Raw genomic sequence first — 12,821 nt, forward strand, 5'->3', positions numbered from 1 at the left:
TCTGCGCTTATTATTATTATTATTATTATCATCAACGCATCTCGATTATATTATAAAATTATTAAAAACGAAGTAAATAATTTTTGAATATTTTATTTTATCGATGAAATTTAATGTTTTTAAGAAAATATGAACGAAGTTGCTGAAATTTATTTCAAATATTAACTAGAAAATGCTTATTTATAGTGTAAAAATCTACAAAATAAAAAACAATTAAAATTAGAATTTTAATGTTTTGGCAAATCTACTAAATATTTTAATGCTAATTTGAATTCTTTTTGCAGTGATTTTTCAGTTTTGCTGCAACAAAAAACTTAAAACACGCTCATGTATAATTAATAATTAATTAATGAATTATTTCCTGTGTAAATATAATAAAGATTAATAGGAAGTAATTAACGTAAAACTTCGATTAACAGAATAACAATTTTATATAATTAATTATTTTACAATTTTCGAATTTTTAAAATAGTTTTAGTATGTGAGAACTTCATTCATTATTCTTTATTATTATTATTATTATTTATCTCAAGACAAATTAACACTTTTGTCATAATCAGAACCTCTTACTCAAGAGCTGATTATCGAACCATAAAATGTATTTATCATTCGTCTTTCAGGATGATTATCAAGCTAAAAATTAAAAAATATATATATATATATATATTTAACTAATCCAGTTAAACGTTATAAGGGGTGCTGCACGTGATTAATGATGTTATTATGGACGTGGCTTAACAAACATCAAGAAAATTTGAAATATTGTAAGATAAACAGGATATTCTGAACGTATAATTTAGTGAGATTTTTATAAAGTCTTTAATCTGGATTAAGTTATTCCTATCTTTAATCTGTTTAAGATAAATCTGAGTTTGAAATACAGATTATAAAAGCTATAAAATAGAGTAAATATCATTGTTAAATATAAAATAAATTTGTGTAATTTCATCTAGCTATGGTTTATACCGAATGAATCTGGATAGATTTAAAATTTCACACGAAAATTGGCAATTTTATAAGGTTGGTGAAGATGGTAAATAAAGTTTCGAGCACTTTTCAGTTTATTACTTGAATAAAAAATTCATTTTTATACAAGTAAAAACAGTAAATATCACAAGATTATCACCGTAAAAATTCAAATTATAGGATTGAATGTTAATTGGTCAAATTATGGTTTTCCGAACGATGATTCGCTAGAAAAATACACGAAGAGTTGCGCTCGTTTTTGAATAATTTTATTTTTATAAATCTGCATCAACACAGTTCTATTAAAATTTATCATATACCCTTTGCCTACTCCAGAAACAACATGAATTATAAGTATTTTGATAATGCTACTAATACTGAAATCTTTGAAACAAAGTATACAGACAATAGCGAGTAGGCTTTGAGAAGTCTTAAGAATAAAGAAAGGCCCCTCCGAGGGGCATAAATTTATATAATTGAAGGTCCTTATCGCAGAATACTGGATCTTAGCTACTGGATTAAGATTTATAGTGGTATAAGGTCATAGAAAAAAGTCCAAGTTACGTGTGCCAAAAATGATAAAAATTAACACCGTAGCGTATCTTAACCCCAAATCTATACTTAAGGGTGTAATTTAAAGCATAATAAATATAAAATAGTATGTATTAATGTTGTAGTAAAAGAATTCAACTGTTATTTCATCAGTACAATAGAAAACTCTTAAGAAATTAGTTCATTACATAAATTTAATTAGGAAAATCTTTAAGTGAAACTGCAAATTATTCAGATATTTAATCTGCAGGTGACAAAAATCAGTAACTTCTCTATGAACATAATTAGCAATTATTGCTTTATTCGCAACAAGAGGTTGAATGTAATTAACCTAACTATATTATCGATTAGAATTATATTTAAAAAAATCGACTTGGAAACAAAATTAGTATCCCAAACAGTCGAAAAAATCTTAATTAAGGCAGCTTTACACAAGAAGAGCTTTACAAAAATATTTTTAAAAAAATTTTCAACGTTTTTTTTTAATTCTCCTTCGGTGAATTTTCTTTAAAATTGCGTAATAATCATTAAAAAATGAACCTGTATGCTATAATCTGGAAGAAAAATACAAAGATAATTTGCATACGATTCTACGTATCTGTTTACGTCATAATTGATTGCTGTTATGTATATTTAAATTTTAATTCTGCAATAAAGATAAGAGGAAATGTCAAGCTCAGAACACATTAATTACATCAATGTTTACATAATTTCATTATAACGGGGTTAGGAGATTGGCGTTACCATACAGGTGCATCAGTTCCTCAATTTATGGTTTTAAATTAATAGAATCAACGACGTTGAAGCGAATCAATACACTCGAGTACTCGTTATATCGAAACAATCAATAGAATGAATATTAGAAATCGTTATAAAGAGGGACGATATTTACTTAAAGAACACACTATAACGAGGTCGGGCGGTTTAAAAGCCTAGAAAAGAAAACATTCTCATTATAACGGGGCTTTTACACTAAATCTCCATTTACCTCGGTATGAGGCATTTAAGACTCACTTTTAATGAATTTTTTTAACCGAGGTTCTATACAGTTACGTTTATAGCAAAAATAATAATTTAATTAACGTTTATAAATATTAAATTTATTAATATTTATAAAGTGAAATGTGGAGAATTCGTTAATGTTTTTAAAATTTTAATTTAAGTCGAACTATTCGTGGATTTAATTATTCATAAACAGAGGAGAGAATATTTGTTATAAGTTCCTAGTTTGCTATTGACGTCTTTGTGATATCGTGTGTTAAATTATTCACAGGCAAACAGTCGAATTCTTACAAGATGCTGCATCTGTTAAGACAAACGTTTCAATAATTAGCAGTGAGAAGAGTTTTGTGACACTTTGTGAAAAGATAATACACGAAAAAAGGGAAGAGGATTTAAAAAATCCAAGCAATTGCAGCATAAATGAACGGTTTTCTTACATAATTTATAGGAAATTATCAATGAATAAAGAACTGCAGAGGATATTTTTCCATTGTTAACAGGGGTATGCTATTTTAAAGGGTGAAAGAGACAAAAAGAAGGAAAAAAAAACAAAAATGGTCGAAGAAACAAAAGAAATAAGGAACAGGTGTTTCAGTTTTTTGACAAAGTTGCTCAAGATAATGTCTCCTTATATCCCAGATATCATAGTTTAAAAAATAAGGATCATTAGTAGAGTAAGGCTGTCTGTCTGTGCGAATTTATAGAGATAAAAGGGATTTTAAAAAGGTGGTGAAGTTGGTGAATTAATGAAGCGTATCTATACATAAAAAAGGAGTGTCGAATGTACTGTACGAGAGCGACAAAAGTTCCTCGTTTTTTATAATTGTTAAAACTGTTTTTAAATATTTAAATTATAAAATGATTTTTTAAAAATTTTTCGTCATATTTAAGACTTTTGGGCAATAAATAGCTTCTGTGTGATAGAATAACACGCAGATTATTGGAATAAATTGGTGACAAGAGAGTGAAAAAATTCCGATTAATGTTCGAAATTTTTCCATTATATTGACTACAAAATTAAACTTGTCTAAAATCGACGTGATGTATATTGTATATATAAACAGAAGGCTATTTTATGTCGCGATGTAGCATCAAGATCTAAAATTGTCTATTAAATTAAAGATGTCGGCTGGATATCGATCGTTTTGAATATTTAGTACTCGAATAATTGGAATAAAATAGCTTAAAAAGGAGAAATTATCAAATTTTACATTTACAGAAAGCTAAAATCGAATTAAAATGCCAATTCTCGAGACTTTAAAAGCATTAAAAAATATAGAAATTGGTATAAATTCCTCAAAAAGTTAACTTTGAAACACCATTTTAGAGCAGAATATAGCTTAATTTGGATACAAAAATTAATTCTGAACATTAATATGAATTATTTATATATTTTAATTCAATTTAAATAGAAAAAAACGATAAAAATTAGAAAAAAACTAAGAGAAATACGAGCAATTATTTATTGCAACACCGTCTTAATGCCGAAGCGCAATTGTTAATTCTATTTTTAATTTATTTAATTTAAAATGTATGCTCTCCACCTCAAATTAGTGATGGTTTGCCCCTGTACATCATACTTTTCCTTTAACAATAAGGTCATGCAGGTCATCTATGTAACTCCATTCTGGAGAAAAGTTTTGAACTGAAATCACATGACTTCGGTCTATACCGGAATTTAGACATCACGCAGACAGACAGACGGATGAACTACAGTGAGAATTTATAGGTCTACAAGTCAGAGTTACTAATTTTTTTTTTAATTTCGATGCAGCAAAGATTTAGAAATGCGCTATTGTTAACAGTTTAAGTGATGTTCAAGAAAGTTCAATTGATAATTTCAATTGAAAATTACTGTTCAGTACAGAAAGTTTCAAAAAAGGAGACGAAAAATAGTGTTTTTGAATGTTCAAAAGACAATTCTTTCAGGAAATTACGCATAAATAACATAAAGAAGAGCAGCGAGCATTCTAATAAAAACTTGCATAATTATGTTAGAAAGTTCAGTGTTTAAGATAGACAAAGTGGAAGAATGATCAAAATTTAAATGGAGAATGGCTACGTTTAGCAGAGTTACGCCAAATTAAACAGCACGCAATTGAAATAAGTGATGTAAGCGGGTTGAGAGAATTTATTATTCGTGAAGTGTAACATTTTTAGAATGATAAAATTTAGTAAGATAATTAAGGAATTTAACGACTTACAACTTACCAACTTTCAGCCACAATGGAATAATTTACGCGGTTTCTATCCTAACAGATTTTTGCATATTGATTTTCTTCATAGTCCATTTGACCGAAACGAACATAAAATGGAGAATTCCAAGTAACTTTTGCTTTCAATTCTCTGAAGTATAATACGCATCTTCTAGAAACTATTGGAATTTCTAAAAGTAACAGTTGTAATTTAATAAATGACGAGATAAACCTGCGGATGATGTAAAAAATTAATATATTCTACAGTTTCGGCGAGAAAAACATTCGCCAGCGTATAGTGAAAATGCAAGAAATAATACAGAAAGAGTAAAATAGTTCTGTAAAACTCTGAAAAAATGGAGCATCTTACAAGTAGAAAATAGTAGCAGATGCTCCTGCAAGTAATTGAGTAAGTGGAGGCGATGCTCCTGCAGATAATTGAGAAAATGGAGCAGATGCTCCTGCAGGTAATTGAGAAAATGGAGCAGATGCTCCTGCAAGTAATTGAGTAAGTGGAGGCGATGCTCCTGCAGATAATTGAGAAAATGGAGCAGATGCTCCTGCAGGTAATTGAGAAAATGGAGGAGATGCTCCTGCAGGTAATTGAGAAAATGGAGCAGATGCTCCTGCAAGTAATTGAGTAAGTGGAGGCGATGCTCCTGCAGATAATTGAGAAAATGGAGCAGATGCTCCTGCAAGTAATTGAGTAAGTGGAGGCGATGCTCCTGCAGATAATTGAGAAAATGGAGCAGATGCTCCTGCAAGTAATTGAGTAAGTGGAGGCGATGCTCCTGCAGATAATTGAGAAAATGGAGCAGATGCTCCTGCAGGTAATTGAGAAAATGGAGGCGATGCTCCTGCAGGTAATTGAGAAAATGGAGCAGATGCTCCTGCAAGTAATTGAGTAAGTGGAGGCGATGCTCCTGCAGATAATTGAGAAAATGGAGCAGATGCTCCTGCAAGTAATTGAGTAAGTGGAGGCGATGCTCCTGCAGATAATTGAGAAAATGGAGCAGATGCTCCTGCAGGTAATTGAGAAAATGGAGGCGATGCTCCTGCAGGTAATTGAGAAAATGGAGCAGATGCTCCTGCAAGTAATTGAGTAAGTGGAGGCGATGCTCCTGCAGATAATTGAGAAAATGGAGCAGATGCTCCTGCAAGTAATTGAGTAAGTGGAGGCGATGCTCCTGCAGATAATTGAGAAAATGGAGCAGATGCTCCTGCAGGTAATTGAGAAAATGGAGGAGATGCTCCTGCAGGTAATTGAGAAAATGGAGCAGATGCTCCTGCAAGTAATTGAGTAAGTGGAGGCGATGCTCCTGCAGATAATTGAGAAAATGGAGCAGATGCTCCTGCAAGTAATTGAGTAAGTGGAGGCGATGCTCCTGCAGATAATTGAGAAAATGGAGCAGATGCTCCTGCAGGTAATTGAGAAAATGGAGGAGATGCTCCTGCAGGTAATTGAGAAAATGGAGCAGATGCTCCTGCAAGTAATTGAGTAAGTGGAGGCGATGCTCCTGCAGATAATTGAGAAAATGGAGCAGATGCTCCTGCAGGTAATTGAGAAAATGGAGCAGATGCTCCTGCAAGTAATTGAGTAAGTGGAGGCGATGCTCCTGCAAGTAATTGAGAAAATGGAGCATCACCAAAGTAGAAAATGGTAGCAAATGTTTCCACGCATTTTAAAAAATGAACGATTATAATAATAACTAAAACATATTTTGCGTTGTATGTGCAGATGTGAATCATAAACTGAAAAAAAGAATAAAAATATTTTGTAAAAAATTGAAAAAAGCGAATAAATTACATAAAACAATTAACAGTTAATAAGAAATGAAAGAAATTTCAATTTTAACGAGCAAATTTTGATTGTTTTGGAGAAGTGAATTAAATTTTATTTAAATCCGCGAATAAAAAACAAATATAAACTTTTTTTTTGTTTCTCGACTTTATAGATTAAGATTTAAAAAGGGTTTGCGTGTTGCAAATTGTGGAAGATTTTGTACTTTTTCTTAATTATCCTTAACTCTGTCTTTCGTGATTATTTAGTGATGTGAACTGAATAATGCATGTTAGACAATAGCGGAAAATCTTTAAAATAAATAAAAATCTGCCGGTAACTTTTCTCCTTTACAGTATTTAGAATAATCCAAAAATACCTTTAATAATATATATATTATTCTAAAACACTTATCTAAAAATTTCTCCCTTTAATTGATTTTTAAATAATTAAATAAATAAAAAAATACACTCCACTCGGTTTATTTTAACTTATCAACTTAATTTATAGAAATAATTTGTTTTACAATTTCTCCTTCCCAAAATTTATCATCATTTTAGTGATGATCTCCGCTTAATATTTAATTTTTTTTTAAAAATTTTATATCTAAAATTTCTGTGGTTTCGAAGGAGAAAATCTTTTAACTAGATTGGCTGATGTTCTTAGTAAATGGCTCCGCCCAAAGTTTTAACTAAAACAGCTCATTGTTACGTAGAAACGTAAGATAATTAACCTCACTGTTGGAATAAAAATACATATCATAAATAAATCTAGAGATAATGAGCGTGTGCTCCGCCCAATATTTGAGTGGGGGGAGTATATTAACTATTACAGTAATTTGTATTAAGAAAGTTAGAGTATAAGTTTAGATAGAGATATTAGAATATGCTCCACCCATTAATTAGTGATTCCGCCCAAATTTAATAAATAAGCTCCTAAGTATAAAGAACAGTCTACTGATTGGTTAACGATAAAGATAATAACTAAATCCAGTTACGATGATAATACGCTCCGCCCAATATTTATAAACAATCTTGTTAATTTTCTCAATTTTTATGACAATAAATAATGCTATTATTTCTTGAATAATACTTTTAATAATACTTCTTTGGTTGCACGATTATTAAGAACAATGGCTAAATGAAGTATGAATTACTCCGCCCTAAATCTGTACAAGAATGGAATGAAATAATACATTGTATTGTTGTTATACAATTAATGAATAACAATAATTACTATTGGGTGGAGCAATATGTACTGTTAGCAATTTAGCCCTATTTTGTATCATTTTATCAACTGTAATGCAACTGAATAACGAATTATCATCCGCTGTGTCCAATACACGAAAAATTGAACACTAAAACAATAGGAAAAAACAACAGAATTAGTGAAAAAGTTAAGAATGCTTCACCCAAAATGAAAATTCGACTGCTAATGTTTATTTTTTAGTTTACATCGATATTTTTAGAAACAAAACAAGGTACAAAACTTCAAAAAATTAACCCCAAAATTCTTTTTTTGTGTGACGTTCTTGTAGAAAAACAGCGAAGACAATGCTTGATGATGTAAAAACTTCGTATCATATTGTTACAACCACACAAAAACTTAAAATAAAAAATGCAAAATATACGAAACGTCCGAACGTCTGTGCGTGAAATACGTACAGAAACGTCATTGGCGACACTCGGGTTAAACGTAGGACAAGTAAATTTTGATAAAGGGGGCTGTAGGTTTAAAAGTTCTACGAAGATCAACAGAAGGGACGGCTTTGTGTAACAATAATTGGCTTCCTTTTTCGATTGGCAATCAACTGTTATCCAATTTATCAGACGATTGGGAGACAAACTGATCCACAAACCGATTCTTAGAGAATGGCTCGCTACTTTTCTCGATATTGGAAAATTCAACTTCGTATCTTTCAAAAATATATTTTCTTGTGTTTTTTGCTCCTTTAAATTGTTATTTTTAACCGTTTTCTTAATATTTTTCTCAATAAATGTCTGGTTGAAGTGCAATAAATAACCAGAAAGTTTTCGCTACTTTTCTCCCCTATTTTATGAAGCTTTACAGTAAATTATGTTATAAAAATTGTATTTACGTGAATTTAATCATAATTACTGTTTTCTATATTTATATAAATTAACTAGAGGATAATTTGATCTAATTCATCATCTACCTTCATTAAAGAGGATTAAAGATTTGTCCAAATCGTTCATTCCCAATGCTTTCTAATTATTAATCTCTTTTGATTTTCAGCCAATATCTTTAAATTTAATAATAATACCTGCATTTTTATGTTGCTATTGTGTTCAATAATTAAAATAACGACAAAAAATAGCTTATAATATAATAGCAAAAATATATAACATTGTTGTTGTAATGCTACGTATATTTTACAATAAATAGAATAGTAACAGTAAATAACATTAGCAGCAACAACAGCAACAGACAGAAGAATTATAACAACAAGTACACATAAAGACAGTAACGACAACGAGACAAAAACTTACACACTAACAGAAACAATAAACACATACAAAAACAGTACAGTACAACACCAAACAAATAAACGCTATAACAACGCAATAAACACACAAAATCTGTGACGACAACAAACAAAAAATAGTGACAATAATCAACTGATAAACAAACAAACAACAACGATACATCCGACAATATACACTTTATACATTTTATATAGTTTATTATTGTATTGTACTTACGTATATTACATACAAATATTGTTTCGTAACAATAAAATTCGTGTTATGATTTCTGTTAGGAAACCAATAAAACACATTGATTTATTTGTTTCAGTGTTTTAATTGAGTAAGATATATTATTTTTCACTCCATGTTATTATTGCAATGCTCAATTTTTTCGACTTGTAATGCATACAAATAAATGTAAATTTACGGTTGTACAGATGTATTGAAAACGATTGAAAGTACATATCTAGTAGCGCCATCTATCGAAGAAGCGAGAAGGTTTCGTCCGCAATAAAATTATCAATTCATCATTCATCACATATTCTAAATAGAAAATATATAAAAAATTATATAATTTATCGCCCATTTTAATCCGACAATAATTACTCTCAACGTTTTCTCTCAACTTTTCCCAAGTTTATGGCTCCCTCTTCTTTTTATCATAATTTCTTAGCGGCAGCAAACAAACAAAATTAAAATGTTAATAATAAATTTACAATTAAAAACGAAATTCAAAGGAAATGAGACGAGGAAAGTGAAGAAGTATAAACAATAAATAATAAATAAAACGCTCAAATGACAAAGCAAACATCAATAATGAACGAGGACGTTTATAAATATATTAAACATTTTCTTGTAAAAATTCAAGCGCGAAATATATCATTAGACTATTCACGATGCGTGCAGCCATAGTATACTCCAAAGATTAGAGATGAGCAAACGGTAGAGGAGGAAAGTACAAGAGGATTAGCCTGTTTTACCTTCTGTTGTTTGTGATTGCCAACTTGCACCTGCATCTTTTATTGTAATTCCCGTGCAGATGAGGCCATTTTCAAATTTGTGTTGCTATAAAAATATATATACCAGTCATACAAGACTGTCCTGGATGTTGAACCGCCACAGAAAAAAGCCACGCTACTGCTGTATTTATGGGACCTCCACATTTTCACCAATTTACTCTTTTTAATGGAACATTCGACCACATCCCCGAGTGTTTCATTCTCTAGAAAGGTTGTTCTAAATTTTTCGCCGCTTTTTTTGGATATAACTGTGTTAAAATATAATTATTAAATAAATCTTTCGCCTACGGCAATGTTGTAACCTGGCCCATTAATTTAAAAACATCCGCGTGAATTCAAACTTCTGGTAAATAGAATCAGAAGGCAATTCTACTAGTGGTGACAAATGCATAATCTAAAAATCGTCAATATTTCGCAAAGGGTATGGCTCGTAGCTTCACTGATGAAAAAGTTAAAAGTATGCAACGTTTCAGAAATCGTACGGCGTACGATTGAGAAAAAGAAATGTACACAGAATTAACAGACATGCTACAAATTATGGACTCGTCTCATGCCGGTTAATTCGAGAAATCGTGTTACACATTACAGAATTCTCTAGACCGAAGATGAGAATGAATGAAATCGAAGCATGATAACGAAGTAAAGTTTTGTCATCGTCCCTCCGGTGAATTCGTCAATGGCATTTTTTCTTTCCAAAGGGCCTACATAGTAGACAATTCAAAAAAGATTTTGGTAAAAGAATTCAATTTTATAAATCCAAACTTGTTTTTATTTATTTATTGATATCACCGTATTTTGGAACGATGAACTTAAATTTATATTAATCCTTTCGATTTATTTCATAGGATTATGCATAATAAGTATTATGTTTTCTTCATTTCTGTATAAATAAATTTATAAAATAACGGATTTACTCGTATTTATATCTGTTGTAAATATTTGCTTTTACTTTACAAACTCTAAAATATTCAATAAATACTGCTTTTAAAATAATAGAATAACTGATAAAAATTTAAAGATGCAATCAAATATTTATGAAGCAATATCCTTAAAATGCTGAAGGGTTTTTATAGTTCTGTTTTCTTCTTTCCGTTGAACGCTAGTCCATAACGGAGCGAGCGAATGATGAGGAACGGGAGTCGATGTATCCGCAACAGACTACCCCAAAAACTTTCTGGAAATTTTTTACCACTGGGATTCGATTCCGGTTAACTGTCTCGTCCATCCGGCTGTCTGGCTTTTTATAGTTTGAGATAGCACGTATATTGTTGCACTTTCAATTTGAAGTACACTTTTCTATGGTTTCTTAGTACTGTAGCTTTTCCACTTTCTTTGGATTTTATAAATAAAAGCGTAGAAAAAACGACATCCGATCGGCCCTAGTATTTTACCACCGATCCACGGGCGCTAACTCTAAAAGGCCGGAACCCATTCGCCCCAAATACCAAATAAGAGCGTGCTCTTATATGCGGAGAAATATTTTAAAGCGCTGCCGGACCTCTACAGTTGAAGGATATAAATTATTTTTATCCTAGCCTTTCAGGTATTTCAGGTTCCTCCGGCACTTCGATCTTTCACTACAGCTGATAGCCTGACCACGGTACGATAGATACTAGATAGCCTTAAATTTAGTTTGAGGGTTTCCTCAAAATTATTATTCCCATATTTTTATTTTTACGTTTTGCGGGTCCTAGTTACGTGCCAAGTATACCTAAAGGTTGAGATGGCCCTAGTCAAATCCTATTACAAATGCCACGGTTCTTTCGAATTTATCCAAACGTTGCAATAATTCTTGCTGCCTACTTTTCTGTGCCGACAGAGATCTTATACGTGAGTGTTTTGAGATAACTCTACAGAAAAAAGTTTAACGGGGGTCCGGTGACCATGCTTGGCACATTGCACAAGTCCATCTCTGCCTACCTAATTCTGGAGATAATGTGTCCAAGTGGCAGATTCTGCAGGAGAAACGAGTTGCTGCTCCATTACGTTAAAACCACATTGGCACGTTTTCCAACAACTTGGGCAGCATCTCAGCTAAAAATCTCAAGTTAACAAAATGTCTTAATGGAAATGCCTAAGATATACAGTCTGAGGACATCGCCTCCAACCATCCCTTCCTGCACCTTGATCGGCCTGAATGGCTAATGATGTGTACAACTATGGATTCACATTCGTCAATATATGGCTGTCGAGTCCATCTTTGGTGAGTAAACGCCTTGTCCATAAATGGCATTTGCTAGAGAAATGCAAAGCTGACTGATATGCCAACCTTGCAGTTCAACTGTTGTAGCAACCACTGATAGAACGTCTGTCACGAATTAAGTTCTCTGGTTGTAAGCCATGCACCTTCTGCTGAAGAGAGAAAATTTGTTCTTGTGCAGGACTCGCTTGTAAACCTCCCATATCTACTGCGATTGCTTGAATACTGATAAACGAATATCTTGCAATGTAGGCTGACCTCCTCTTTAAACTGGTCATCTAAACTTGCGGGTACACACCGTAACCTCTCAATCTCTTTCAAGAAATGGCGAACAGCAGGAAACGTCCTACAGGATATATTACAACAGTTGGGGAAATGCACTGTAGTGTCTTCCAGTCATATCTGCATGTTGGTAATAATCTATTGCGCAGCATCCTGATATGCAATGGGCATTACCCATTTGAATTCTTCATAAATTCAAATAATAAACACTATTACTCACTCATCGTTTCAGAAATATTAAACTTATTAATAATTATATATTTTTTAAAAATTTGAAATACGACGATTCTTTCAGAATTGCCTTGTATAGTCTGAATGGGAAAAAATAATGGCGAC

General features: G+C 31.6%; 1 protein-coding gene across 1 annotated transcript; it reads right to left on the reverse strand.

Moving 5' to 3' along the window:
• Positions 1–5,081: 5,081 nt before the first annotated feature.
• On the reverse strand, positions 5,082–12,481 carry LOC136971662 (uncharacterized). The gene is made up of 2 exons (XM_067266133.1): positions 12,350–12,481; positions 5,082–6,467 (listed from the first exon to the last, which is right to left on the reverse strand). Exons 1-2 carry the CDS (start codon positions 12,479–12,481, stop codon positions 5,082–5,084), a joined length of 1,518 nt encoding a protein of 505 aa, XP_067122234.1.
• Between the last annotated feature and the right edge of the window lie 340 nt (positions 12,482–12,821).

The sequence above is a fragment of the Centruroides vittatus genome, unplaced genomic scaffold (genome assembly GCF_030686945.1).
Source record: "Centruroides vittatus isolate TY-2023 unplaced genomic scaffold, ASM3068694v2 contig_1051, whole genome shotgun sequence".
Classification (NCBI taxonomy): Eukaryota; Metazoa; Arthropoda; class Arachnida; order Scorpiones; family Buthidae; genus Centruroides; species Centruroides vittatus.